Below are 14,409 nucleotides of genomic sequence, written 5' to 3'. Positions count from 1 at the left end.
AAAACTAATTTTAGTTATACTATAATATGTATTAAAATGCCTTAGTATTACTAATTTTCTTATTATTTTTATCTTTAAAATTTTTAAAATATATAAATTTATTAAGTCTTTAATTATTATTTTAAAGCTCAATATATTTAAAAAAAAATATTATTTAATTTAACTAAGCTAACTTCATATCTATACAACTTTTAATAGTATTACTTTATAAATACTCTTTAATTTCTAAATACAAAAAGCTAATAACTTAATATTTTATCTTAGATAAGGTGTTAAAAAATACTTTTATAAATATGTATTATTATCCTTTTAAGGTTTTTATATATAATATTATCTAATATATTATAAATATTAATTAATTTAATTTCTCTCTTAAGTAAAATAATAGTAACATTTATATTCTTAAAGCCTAAATTAATAAAAGAAGTAAACCTAATATAGTTTTCTTTTATTATACCCTCTTATAAGAGCTAAAAGCTAACTTTTATATTAGTTATATTAATAAACCTCTAGATAAAAGGTTTTATTATAGATCCCTTAGCTCTGGCAAGGGGTAAAGGTATTGCTGAAAGCAGAGGGTAGATAGCCAACTCTGGCAGCTATACGGTTAAAAGAAACATAAGTCACAATGCGAAGGAGGCACATAAAGGTAATCTAAAATCTAAGCTACTAATCCTATCTAATGCCTGCTGGATCCGACTGTCATAGAGCAAGACTCGTCACGTGGGTTACCCCTCAAGAGTGTCTCCGGCGTGAGACTGGATCCCAGAGCGAGACTGTTCCTAGTTAGCTGTTAATGGAAGGGAAAATGTAGAGACTTTCTGTGGACGTGACGGAACTATGATCAGGCCGTCGTAACGCTTTTCGCGTCGGGTGCTAAGGCCATAACAGAGGTGTGTGGTGAGGGGACTACTTGCCCTTTCAAGCCTCAGTCAGTAGCTCTTTCACGCTGTGGAGCTTGATGTCGGGGAAGTCCTGCTGGATGTCGTGGGCCGGTGTGAGATTGAAGGTACCATTATCAAACATGACGCCGAAGGTGGCCAGGAAGGCCTGGAGCATCTCCTTGGGGAAAAAGCTGTAGGTCTGCGGGTGGTCGGGCAGCTCTGTAACGGAGAGAGTCCTCAGTTTCTCGACCGAGTCATAGGTAACCTTGAACTTGGTACCCTTTACCTCCTCGGCGATAGCGATAAGCTCGTTCCAGGTAACCTTATCGCCAATACAGTAGGTCTCTAGCTCCCACTTGGGGAGGGTGAGAGATGCGGCGACGAGCTTGGCCATGTCAAAGGTATAAGTGAGCGCGACGGGCACATCAGCGCTGCCCGGAATGGCGGCGGTGTTGTTGGCCACGTCTACGACGATGGTGAAGGTGCTCATATAGGTCTTAAGGTGGGGGGCGATGTACCAGTCCGAGAAGTAGCCTGGGATCCATACGGTGTATTCAAGCGAGGTAGATGCCAGGGCGTCAATCACGTCGAGCTTGCCCTTGGCCGAGGGGAAAAGCTCTATGATCCTGAAAGATGAGGGGGATCAGCCATTGGAGCTCTCCGGAGGCCCCTGGAGCCCCAAAAGAAGTAAAATGAAGGTGACATACTCTGGCGGAAACTTGACGCCCCAGATGCTAGGGATGAATCGCTTAGTGGGTTTGGAGGCATCCGACGCGGCGATAAGGTTGAGCTCCGGCTCGATGCTGGCCATTGTGTTGAGCACGGAGATGACCACTGCGATATTCCCCTCCTCGAGCGACTTCGTCAGGGACTCGACATTCGTGTAGTCGATGGCCAAGATGGGGGCGCCGATCAGTTTGGCTTTCGCGGGGTTCTCCTGCACAGTATCCCCTACGTTAGCGACCCGCGCCTCATGCATATTAGACAACTGAGGGAAGGGCTAGGGCGCAGCTTGCCTTGCGAGCCAAGATGATGGGGGTGAATTTGCCGTCGGCGAGGATGGCCTCGACGATGGTGCGGCCCAGGTTGCCGCTGCCACCAGCGACTGCGACGACGGTGGACATGTTGTGTCGAGGGTATGGCAATTTACGCGCAGGAGAGAAGAGGAGAGAGAGGGTGAGGGCACACGCGCGAGTGTGTGTGTATGTGTGTGTGTGGAAAGAGGACCGACGTGGCACTCGTATTAGTATTTGCACGATCTGGACGGGCTTCGGTGGGTGCTGAATGCTCTCAGATGGGAAACTGGCTGTGTGGAGCAGATGAAATATCAACTACGTCTCGCCCAAAACTCAAATCATCCACGCTTTGCCAGCCTCGGACATGAACAATCCTTGAAAACCTCGTCACTTAATGTCAAGCGCGCGCCGAATCCTGGGTCTGCGCCTGTCTTGCTCAGTGATGCCATTTTAGGGCTAGATAGTTATAGGTCCCATTAAGCCCCACCACCCAGAAACCGCCTACACCCAGAAACCGCCCACTTTCACGAACATCGCTCATTTAAAGTATCATAAATAATATTAATTTTAATAATAATATAATATTATAAGAATATTAAATCTAATATCTCTATAATCTCTAATTACTGCTTATGAAATAGATTTATGTTTTTTTACTTCCTAACTTTCTCTAATATCTCCTTTAGCTTTAGAAGCTTTAATATCTCCTAATAGGCTTTATTAATATTAAGAACCTTTATAAAGCATTAATTAGGATTAAAAGGAACCTTGTTTCTTTTCTTAGGTCTTATTTCCTCTCTTTCTTACCTAAAGAGTATTAATTCCTTTTTTTAACTCACTAATATAAGGTTTTTATAGTCTATATCCTTAGTAATTTTCCTTATAAAAAGTTATATTATACTATTAAGCTTTAATGCTAATAAGATACTCTTAAGTAAAGCTTAAAGCTCTTATAATAATATAGGGGTCTTAAAAAGATAAGGGGATAGCAAATAGGCCCTTTTTTATAGTATTTTTAGGGTTTCTAGTAATATAATTATTATAGGGTTTATTAGGGGCTTTATTATTAATACTAGCTAAAGTCTAGAGGCTTTTTAACCTATAAGGATATTCTTAGATATTATCTTTGCTTTCTTTATCTTATAATAATATTATAAGAAGATATATTTACTAATAGGGATATATACTTAGATTAAGAAAAGTAATAATATAAGATAATAATATCACTACTTAATAAGATTAAAGACTATAAGGTTAAGAGGTTAAAGAATATAGAAAGAATATAGTATAAGGTAAAATATATATATATTATTCTAGAAGTATTTAAATATATACTTATTAGTAATATAACTACTATAGCTATTAATAATAAGTAGTCTCTTATTTCCCTCCTTAGCTGGCTTTATCTATAAGATAAAGATCTTCTTAAGCTATAAGGTTATAATATAATTATTAATTTAGCCCTTTTAACTATATATAAAGTCTTAATCTTTTAAGAAGTTAAGGAAATAAAAGTCTTTAAGAAACTAAGACTATTAAATTATCTAACTTTTATATATAATTAGCGGCATTAGGGCTTTTCTTTGTAAAAGTCCTTATTATAAAGGTCTTTTATAAATATAATTCTAGAAAAATAAGCATATAAGGTATAAGCCTAGGACTTTATTACCCTATAGTATAGCTTATGCGCTATCTTATAGCCTGCTTACCTAAGCTTTATATACTTAGATAAGCAAGATATTAAGGAGTTACAATAATCCCCCTTTTAGGCAATATTACCCTTTTAGGAAGGGTCACGTGACTTCGGACTTAGGGCTCTTATAGAGCCCGATAAAGCCGATAAAGCCATGCCTTTCTATAGGGTATTTCCTATCCGGTTTTAAATCTCTTAGTTTAAAACCTTTAAGGGTTTCAGCTTCTTCTAACTATAGCCCGGCTTTAAGCTATCCGTTTCTAGCAAAACTAATAGGGTTTTAAAGCCCGGAATTAGAACTATCCGACGGTATAACTTTTATCCGAATCGGGCTAATAGATTCCGATCAATTAGCTATATAAGCTATAAACCCTCTCTTAGAAATAACTTCTTAGATCTTTAATTAATATAAGCAACAAGACTACCTATGAGAAGCTGGCCTTCTTCTTTATAACCTTATTTATTATTTTCCCCACTTTTATTGCTCTATAATACCTTATCTAGCTAATCAGCTTTTTATAAGGACTGATTCCTCTGCCTATTCTCCTCCTATTTTAGTTACCTACCCTATACTATTTTCAGACTTTATAGTCTCTATTTTTCAGTCTTTTACATTCTTATAGCTAAGATATACTTAATAATTATAGTCTAGTCTATTAAGCTAGGGTTCTAAATAATTATATAGGTCTTTTTTACCCTTCCTAGGATAAGACTATTATATCTAAGTCCCTCTATAATACCTATTATATCTATATTATAATAATTTTCCTACTTAATTTCCTTAATAATTAATATAATAAAATAAAAAAAAAACCCTTAATATTCTTAATAGTTACTCTATTAAATTAAGCTAAATTAAGTCTTTAACCTTATAATATCTTTATATCTTTATTATAATATAAAAAACTATCTATTTAGTAAACCCTAATAGGTTCCTTATTACTATTAAGTTAGGTAATACGCCTAATAAAGTTAATAACTTAGGTATAACTTAATATAAAGCCTAGGTCATCTTAGGCTATAATTTAAGTAACTAGGTGCTTTTCTTACTTTGCTGAGAGCTTCTAGAAGTATTTATGACTTTCGGTGTGACTTTAAGCGCTAGAAATATGGCTATGGAGGGTTGATACTAGTATGCTATGTCGCCCGGTAGTAATCCGCATAGGTACGCCTTTACGGACTTCTTAGAGCGCATTTTAGATATCGATTTTAGTGTAATTCGGCATAAGGATTCTAAAAATATAAGAATTATCGCGATAGCTTTAATATTGAACGAGAAATCGCGGTCTGAAGATAATTGAAGATTGACGTGTTGGTGGGGAAAAGGTGGGCGGTTTCTGGGTGTGGGCGGTTTCTAGGTGGTGGGGCTTAGAGCACAGGTCAATGCGAGGTTGCAAGAGTCTGAACTCGAAAGAGACCAGACAGGGGTGTCGATCAGCCCAGCTGCATGCAGGGACCAGCGCGGGGTAAGGGTAGGGCCGGCTCCGAGGCCGAGGCCGAGGCCGAGTGGGGCTTCCTCGGGCGCACCCACATTTATCGCCCGGACGTTATTTTGGCCGGGTCTTGCAAGCCCATGCCGCTCACGGGCAGCAGTGAATGCACACCGGACTTCACGGCATTTATCAGAGTAGTACTTACGCCATGGTGGCTCGTCCGTTGGGCGATAGCGACAGGCCCTATGCACTACCCTTGGCTTGTTGCCCGACGCTGGCCCCGGCATCTTGTCGCCACAGGTTCACAAGTGTTAAGGCTGGCAGCTAAAAGAAAAATCGTCTAGTTGTATTGTTACTAACTGCATTTTCTATCACTAGCGACAATATCCTGAAGGAATTAGCATTGCAAATGTTGAATAAGACACGGTGAAACGCCCATGCCTTAGTGTATCAACATCTGGAGCAGCAAATTGCTTATGCACGAGAACCGGCATGTGGGAACAAGGGGCGATCTAGCGCTTTCGTTAACATTCGACGAGCCGACCTTCCCGTGGTATTCTTAGTCTTCTTCCCAGTGGGTGCCTATTTTATTTGAGAAATGTATTTCTAATGAAGGATCGGGTTTGTTGTAAAGGACTCCTTGGGAGAAACCTATATCAAGTTGCTTCTGGATAAGAACATCTCCCCGTGTCTTCACCAAGCCGCTGTCCCAACTACCTCGCCATTTGCGGTCCAGACTTCACTGAAACGCTAGCTGTCATATTTTTGCCTATTATTTAATCCTACGCCATACATTTTCTCTTCATCCCATCTTGGCCGAGGACTGCGACCATCTGCCACCCTTTGCCCCCGGGTTACCGCCCCCTTAGCCCTGCTATCACAACTTGGCGTCGTCCATGCACTGAGCATGTCAACCACCGGCCAGGAATCGATGCGGACGTCGCTGCTGCATCCGTCATGGAATGGTCAGCACAAAGCCATCTTCATGCCGGTGCTGGCGACCGCCATACTTCTGTGGCTCATCTTCCTTGGCGACATGGCCTACCTCTTCGGCACCACCTTTAGCCAGCGGTACCACACACACGCCTTGAAGGTCCTCGTTGTCGACTTTGACGACGGCGAGGCCATCCCTCAGGCCGTCCAGGCGACCTACCAGATGATGCAGGGAAGCAAATTCCCGACCTTGGAGTTTCAGATCCCGTCGCCCGAGTACCCCAACCCGGCCACGGTCAAGGAGGCCGTTTGCAGCGGCGACTACTGGGGCGCCATGTACATCCGTTCCGGGGCCTCGTCCGACCTCGCATCCGCCGTGAGTGGCGGCCCCGTGGCAGCCGGCTACCAGCCCCACGACGCCGTCACATACATTTACAACCAGGCTCGCTACAGCACCATCTCCGACAACGCCATCGGCGCGAACCTCCAGGCCCTCGTCTCTGCTTCGCGTAGCGCGTACTATAAAACCACCGATGGCCGCGACGCCCTAGTCAACCTCAACCGCTCCGATCTCAACGCCGTCCGTGCCTACCTTAACCCTATTTAGCCCTCCTCGGACATCATCACATTCACCCAGCAGGGCTCTCGCGCCTTCTACAACACCCTCAACCTCGTCTTCCCCATTCTGCTGACTTTTTTCTTCTTCATGGCAGTCAACGCCATCAGCGACGCAAATAGTCTTTCTCTCCGGCTCCGCCGCCGCGAAGTCTGGCTGCTCCGCTTCGTCCTCGGCAAGTCCTACGCCTTGATCGCTGCCCTCATCGTCACCGCCTACATCTGGGCCTTCCGCGAGGACTGGGCCGTCGCCGACGCCGTCTTCGTCAGAAATTGGTTGATCGTCTGGTTCCAGATCGACATCAACTGGCAGGTTTTTGTCGCCACGCTCGGCACCTATATCCCCATGCAGCTTGCCTCCTTCTTCATGTTGACCTGGGTCATCATCAATGTTGCCAGCACCGCCTTCCCCTTCGAGGTAGCCCCTGGATTCTATCGCGTCGGCTCGGCCTACCGGGCTATAGTATCTACTCATTGCAAGTCCGGGCATGGAGCGACTGTGCAAACAAGCTCAAGGTCGCCTTGCCAATTCTCTTCGTCTGGTGGATGCTCGGTCACATCGCCGTCGTCTTTTCCGTCCGCAAGAGGTGTGCCAACGCCGAGCAGACGGCCCTTACACCAACTCCGGAGCAGCCCGACTCTGAACGGTCGAGCTCATCGTCCCAGTCACCCGTGGCAGACGACGCCATGGCAAAGCGCGAATAGGTGACGAAGATATCTCCTTTATCGATGCGCAGCAATCTGAGGCATGTTTTGTACCAAGATATAATACCCCTATTGCATATCAACGCCGAGACTCTCTACCAATATTAAACCCGGTACGCCCGGTTTATTCCCTTAGAAAACACCAGACGTCACATCACGCTTAAACCCTCCAGAGCAACTCGACCATAACTATTGCAATTATGCCTTAATTCGTGGTGCACTTTACTTTTAGTAGGCGTGATTTAAGCCTTGACAACAAAACCAGTGTCACGTCTCCATTCGCAGTAGACTTAAAATTCATTATCCAAAACGTCCAAGGCTAAGCAGTACCAAGTAAAAAACGTAAGGCGATTGGAGAAGTCAGCGCAAGATCGTTCCCACTAGCACTTGCGCTTTTGGCGTCGAGACTATCGAGGCAAAGAGTGACCTCAAGTTGGGGTTTAGAGATCAAAAGGTCAGTAATAATTAGGGCCTAGAGTTAGCATTGAGACTTGAGAGTTTCATGGTTGTGACAAAGAATTCTTAGAGTGCTTGAATTAATCAGTCAAAGCTAAATGACTATGAGCACAGTACCAGTACTGTCCCCTTTTTATCTAGCTGTGCTCGACGATGCGATCAACAGGACTCTTTTATACATGAAAGTGTGACCAGTCACCTTGCGACCCTTCCCCCTTCAGCTTCCTCCATTTCGATACTCCCACCGTGGCGTCTCAAAGAGATGCCTGCTTAAGCGGAGCAAGGAGGGCCAGTGGACTCAGCGCTACCGGCATGCTCGGCGTTGGCGGCACCGTCGTTGCCAGCCTCGGGGGCAGTAGCAGCAGGGGCCTCGTCGTTGCTACCGGAGCTGGAGCCATCCCAGACGGCAGGGCCGGGCATAGGAAAGGGCTTAGCACCGCCGTAGATGCTGAAGTTGGCGTACTCATCGGTCGCCTTGTAGGCACCGGGGAACTTGACCATAGGGCCGGGCTGGCCGTTACCGCCACCGGTAACCTTGACCTGAGCGCAAGAGACGTAGTGCTCGGGTTGGTTGACGTGAGATCGGTGGATACCGATGTGCTCAACACGGAGGAGGTACTCCCCATCAGGGGTGCCGGCTGGGATCTTAACATCAACGGAGGCAGAGTCATAGTTGCACCAGGCGTCCTTGGTAAAGTCACCGCTGGCGTTGCAGACTCCCTCCTCCATAATCTTGAACCAGTCACCCTTTCCATCGTAGGACTTAACATCATCACCGGCATTGGACATATAAGCCAGAGTAGGGCCAGGGTGCTGCATCTTGGCACCGACACCGAGGGTAAAGGTCATGACATCACCAGCCTTGATTTCCAGAACCTCGGTCTGGCCGCCAGTGGTATCACCGCCCTGGTTGCAGATAATATCGTCACCGTCAACGAAGGAGTTATCCCTGATATCGGCGGCAGGATTGGAGGAAAACTTGATAGGGTTGTACTTGGTAGGACGGGTGAAGTCGCGGATATACTGGAAGGGCCTGGAGCTAGCACCGTTGACAGCAGCCGTGTCGAAGAAGTAGTGAGCAGAGGCAACGTGCGAAAGGGCAGCCAGAGCGACAGCAGAGAACTTCATATTGAAAGATTGGTGTTGGAAATAGTGAAGGTGAGTGATTTGTTGGAGACTGGCTTAGTGAATTGGAACGAAAGGAAGGAGAGACTAGCTCTTCGAAATAAAGACTAAAGTGAGTGAAAGAAAATGAATATCTGTTGATAGAGAAAGGACAAAAAAGAAGTTAAGAAGGCCGGAGCAGACAAGAAGCATTTATTGATTCTAGTTCTGAACCACCCGTCATTCTTAGGCGCCATAAACAGGGATATAAGCACGGGTCGTCACTCGGGAGTTACATCGGAATGAGATTTCATTCGGCCAACGAATCTCCTTGAACAACTTGCCCCAGTTTGCTAAATGCCAAACGCCAAGCACAAAGATTGGCCCATGTTTTTGCCCTCGCTTCGCACGTGTTGTAACAGACTCCGTTGAGCGGGCCCACACTTCCAGGGAGTGTTTCAGTTGCTATTATTTTATTCCACCAATGAAGTACGTCATTGAATATACACCAAGTTCTGGTGGATTAACCGCCTCGTTTCGCTTAGGTCCCCGTTGAAACAAGTTTAAAAATATTTCTAATAAAAACTGCGTGTGAGATAAAGTGGTACTTAATTATTAATGTCAAACTTTAAGGGGGCATTTAGTAGTAGATCTTCAGAAATGTTACGGCCTGACCACAGTCCCGTCACGTGCTCATAAATTCTCTACATTTTCCCTTCAATGAACAACCCTCACGCTCTGAGACCCGGTCTCGCGCCGTGAGAATGTAGATACAACACTCGTTACACCTTAGACAGACCCTTAGCTATCTCAGCTATCAACCAGGCTTCACTTATCTTCAAGACTCCTCTTGACCCATCGCTGAGACATGATACCACATTGCACAGCAACGCCGAGGCTCTGCCAATATTAAACTCTTCGGTCCTACCCCAGACCGAAGCAGCGACACCTCGGCCCAAGGAAGGTACCTCAACTACATAGTACACACTCACTTACACTTTCTTATATAGAAGCTTCCTCAGTTATCAATACAACTTGGTTACACTCAATACCTTTGAGCATATTACCCGACGTGACTTATGGCCCAACGCCTAGAGTTGTGCCCTGCACTCCTGTCAACATAAACCAGCACGACCGGTTTATCCCCTGAGAAACACACGATCGTCATAGTAAAGAAAAAAGACGGTGAAAATATTAAACGTTCTTAATTCTAACCTAAATTCTAAATTCTAAAAATATTTTTATCAATTTTTTCCCATGAGGTTAAGTGAATTTTATATAAGGAAAAATTTGTTGCTTACCGGTAGAGGGGTACTGAATGGTATGCCTGTGACTATGTATGATCAATGCATCAACCCCCAATTGAGTAATGTATGGCCTCTGGGCCTCTACCAGATCAGCCACTGCGTCGGGTCCGCTCCTTTTTCATCCGCCAACCAATTCAAGGTCATGAGGTCATTGCCGGCGGTATTGGCGTCGCTGCTCGTGTCCATCAGACTAAATGCCCACTCACCTGGCAACCCTTCCACATGTGGAGGGTTGGAAGCAACAGGAAGTGCCTGTTCACAGTATGAGGCCGCGACCTCGGAATCCGGTGCCGGTGTAAAGGTGGCGGCAGGTGCCGTCTCTGTGCTTGATGTGCGGTGTCGATGGGCTCTTGATAGCATCCTCCGCAACGGCTGCCACAAGGGCTCGTGTTGGATGGCTTCCGGCATGGTGTCAATGCATTGTCCTACGGTGGTCCAAGCCTTTTCGCTGGTAGCTCCCCACGGCACGGCGCATATGTGACCAAAGATGATAACGAGAGGCTGCCACTGAAGAAATCCCTGAGAAAGCCAGGCCCATCTGGACATGGACGGGGACCGTCTCAGCTTGTAGGCCAGATCGACAACTTTGATCGCGAGGTTGAATAGGTTTTCCTGAGATGCCGAATCCAGGTTCTTAGCAATCAAATCTTGGTACTTGGCCATCAGCTCCAGACGCGAGGCTACGATATCCGTTATCATGCGGAGGAAGGCGTCGCGTTCCAAGTTCCCGGTCCAGGCAGCTGATGGAGGGCTTACCAGACTCTCCCTGAAATCTCGGACGGCATCCAGGGAACGTTCCAACCTTGGGCGCCCGTCGATAGTATCGTCAGCATCCGCGTGTTGGTCGGAAGCACGCATGGCACGGATCATTCGCCACACGCGGCATCGCACCAGGCAGATCGAGGTGTCTGTAGGCCCTTCTCGAGGGACGGCCGGTTCCGTCATGAGAGGGCTGATGTCCTTGTCGTCGACGTTGCTCGGGGGCCTGGTGTCGAACAGCGTCTCGGGGATCTGCGCATCGTGGACCTGGCTGTCGCCAGTCCGGGAGTCGAGAAAGCAGATATGCCACCAAGCCCGCCGGCGCATTTCAACTTCGAAAGGGCTTATGCCCTTGAACTGGGAGCCATCCTTGTGCAGACCGAGAGAAACGGCTAGGCGGATGAGAATTCCAGTGAGAGACCAGACAAAACGAGTGGACTCTTCGCACTGCAGTACGCTCAGAAAGATGGTGAATGCTTGGATAGTCGTCAGTGCCGTGGTGTTCACAAGGTCTGCGCGGGCGAGAGCCGACTCGGCACCGGCACGGAAACGCAGAGACAGGGTTGTCTTATCCACGTTGTAGTTGAGACAGACCTGCCGCTGACCATTAGCATGTCTCTTATAGAGCCGTCGGATGGGAAGGCTACCTCCTCCTCCGTCAGGGAGGCAATGGCAGCGAACGAGATGCAGGAGAGCAAAGCGCACATGGCTGGGTCCATGACGGCAAGACGGCACTTGCTGGACCTGAGAGCCTCAGTAATGGTGGGCACGTGAACGATTTTGAGGAAAGGATCTATGTTCTCAACATAGGCCTGCCAGGTGAAGAACATCTGAGGCGGCATAGGAAGCATAGGGTCAATAACTGTGTTCCCAAAAGTATATGGCGACTGGAAGATCCATGTTGAGTGGTCCCTGGGGCTGCCTTTCGACGACGAAGTCGAGCAGCTCGCCATGCCGTCCAAGGGGAGAGGGCTCGTCCGTTTATCGTCTCCTTCCTCTGTTTCGAATGCTTCGCGAATGGAGCTGACCTGGCCCGCGTTAGCCGGCTCGCAAGGCAGACGACTCGTCACTCGGCCACTCTCCTGCAGTTACCTCTTGACGAAGTGTGGACCAGAAGTCCCCGCCGATATACAACTTGCCGCCTTCCCCAGGCACAAGGAATCCCGCAAGCTGATGACCTTCTTTGGCTTCTCCTTTAGACTGCGACCCCTCAGTGTGGAGGCCCGTCTGCGCCGTTGGTGCCCTGGTTCCATCCTCGGGAGCACTGCCGGGAGCTCCTTGGAGATGAGGCTGGCTACCGTGCTCCGGCTCGACGTTGAACGAGTTGATAATGCCCTCTAGTCGTCTGATTCGGCTGAGGAGGTCACGCGACAGTCCTTCCGAGTGTTCACCCACGGTGGTGGCTGGGGGCCGACGAGGAAGCCGACCGGACTGCGGGAAGACGCATGGCGTTCCACTCCTGGCGCAATGGGAGCATGGGTTCTTTCTATCGCATCGGACTTTACGGCGCCTGCAGGTGAGACAATTCCATATACTGGCCAAGGGCTTTTCCTCGGCGCTGTTGATACTAGACATGGAGGGATTGCTGCGCTTGGAGATTGGGAATTTGGCGAGCACCGGGCATGACTTCGATCGTGGCGAGGCCGATGTTATCAGGGACCCTATCCTTATGCATTTCTAGCTGAGCCCGAGCCCGAGCCCGAGGCCGAGCAATGGCCGAAGCATACTTTCGAAAGAAAGCAACTAATCACCACGGAACGGGGATTCGGTCTGTCCGAGATATCTGCAACACCGGATCGGGAACGGTGCGTCGCCCTGACAAACAAGCCCCTAATGCAACTCCTTGCCACTGTCGTGACCAACAAGGCGCGTGTGTCCCCGAGCACACAGCCACATTTTTTTCTGCAACTCTCTCCAACCACACAGGGACCTGGGGACATTTTAGGTACGTACCTTCAAAATCGACCCCACTCCTGCTGGAGAGGGGTAGTAATGTCGGATTGGACCCTGTATAAGTGCTCTGAGGGCGGTTACGTGGCTTTGATATCTGGCCGGGTGATCTCTAGTTCGTCGGAGAGACTAGACCTAGTTAGGAAGATTATATTATAATTTTAAAAAAAAAGAAATTATTAAATATAAAAAGAATTAAATAATATATATAAATTAAATATATTTATGAAAATTATAAAATTAAATTTTATATAATAAATTTAAAAATAATTAAATATTATAAATATTTAATTAAATAATTTTTATTTTATTAATTTAATTTAATTTAAAAAAGTTTTATAATAATATAAAAAAGGAATATTATAAAAATAAAAATATAAATATAAATATATATATATTAAAATATTTTATAAAAATAATTTTATTTTATATTAATTAAAAATTATATTTAGTAATTATTATTAATATATATATAAATTTAAGAGAAATTATTAAAATATATTTAAAATATTATAATAGATATAAATATAAAATTATTTTTAAATAATATTATTTAATATTTAATTTAATATTTTTATAATAAAAAATAAAAATTAAGAATGTATATAAATTAATTAATTAAAAATACAATTAGCTTTTATAAAAAGGTTTTAAAAAATTAAATATATAAAATATACAATATAAAATTTAAATATTAATTATAAATAAAACTTTATATAATATTTATTAAAATTAAAATTTTTAAAGTAAATTAATATAAATATTAAAAAAAAATTAATATAAATATTAAAAAAAAATTAACAATATTTTAAAATTTATAAAAATTAATAATATAGTTAATAAGTAAGTAACTTAAATAAGTAAGTAAATTAAAAATCCCTTAACCTATACTATTTCTATTTAATTAATTAATCTCTTACTAAAAAAGATATTAAGCTTAAATACTAAGGCTAGAATCCTTCTTGCCCTTTAGGCCCTTTAAAATAACCTAAAACTAAGCCTCTAATGCATAGTAATTATATACTAGGCCCCCTTTAAGACCTTATATCGCTACTATTATAGTTTTTAATCGTAATATAATATTATCTTAAAGTTATAAAGATTATCTAATCTAGAGGAATAAATAATAATTTAATTTATTTTAGACTTAGATTTATGAGGATTTCTCTTATAATTATATTTTATAAAAGAAATAGTGAATTCTTTATTAGCTAATTAGAATATATTACCTATTAGTAAGCGCTAGGCTTATAGCATTGTAAAGCAATAATTAGAGCTAAAAATATATTTATTTTATAAGTATAATTACTAGAGAGCTAAATATAAAGATCTTTTTATTATTTATAGCTAATTTAGGCTTATATAAAATATAATTATAAAGTATAATATCTAATTAGATAATATTTAAAACTTTAATAAAACTAGCTTTATAATAAGTATTATAATAGCTAAAATAATTATTATAGGTTTAAAAAGATATAAAAAACTAAAATAAATATAACCTAGAAATTAAAAATAAATTATAATTATTTAAGTAATTAATATAAAAGGTTA

The 14,409-nt window shown here is 43.6% G+C and overlaps 3 protein-coding genes and 1 pseudogene across 4 annotated transcripts, besides 1 other annotated feature; 1 reads left to right on the top strand and 3 right to left on the bottom strand.

The window, feature by feature from the left end:
- Positions 1-921: 921 nt before the first annotated feature.
- Positions 922-2,008, bottom strand: NCS54_01295500 (NmrA domain-containing protein; the record flags this gene model as incomplete). The annotated part of the gene is made up of 3 exons (XM_053158175.1): positions 922-1,510; positions 1,592-1,821; positions 1,871-2,008. The coding sequence occupies 3 exons, from the start codon at positions 2,006-2,008 to the stop codon at positions 922-924; spliced, it is 957 nt and encodes a 318-aa protein (XP_053014150.1).
- Positions 2,009-5,933: 3,925 nt separating this feature from the next.
- Positions 5,934-7,279, top strand: NCS54_01295400 (Hypothetical protein; the record flags this gene model as incomplete). Its single annotated transcript, XM_053158174.1, has 3 exons — positions 5,934-6,539; positions 6,567-7,037; positions 7,091-7,279. The coding sequence occupies 3 exons, from the start codon at positions 5,934-5,936 to the stop codon at positions 7,277-7,279; spliced, it is 1,266 nt and encodes a 421-aa protein (XP_053014149.1).
- Positions 7,280-8,005: 726 nt separating this feature from the next.
- NCS54_01295300 (Hypothetical protein) lies at positions 8,006-8,863 on the bottom strand (the record flags this gene model as incomplete). The annotated part of the gene is made up of 1 exon (XM_053158173.1): positions 8,006-8,863. The coding sequence occupies one exon, from the start codon at positions 8,861-8,863 to the stop codon at positions 8,006-8,008; it is 858 nt and encodes a 285-aa protein (XP_053014148.1).
- A 1,364-nt stretch (positions 8,864-10,227) lies between these two features.
- NCS54_01295200 lies at positions 10,228-12,564 on the bottom strand (annotated as a pseudogene). The gene is made up of 3 exons: positions 11,998-12,564; positions 11,553-11,933; positions 10,228-11,505 (listed from the first exon to the last, which is right to left on the bottom strand).
- Positions 10,228-12,564: a sequence feature.
- Positions 12,565-14,409: the final 1,845 nt, after the last annotated feature.

This window comes from Fusarium falciforme, chromosome 10 (genome assembly GCF_026873545.1).
Source record: "Fusarium falciforme chromosome 10, complete sequence".
Lineage (NCBI taxonomy): Eukaryota > Fungi > Ascomycota > Sordariomycetes > Hypocreales > Nectriaceae > Fusarium > Fusarium falciforme.
The sequence above is the reverse complement of the archived record's forward strand: the minus strand, read 5'-3'. Positions and strand labels throughout refer to the sequence as shown.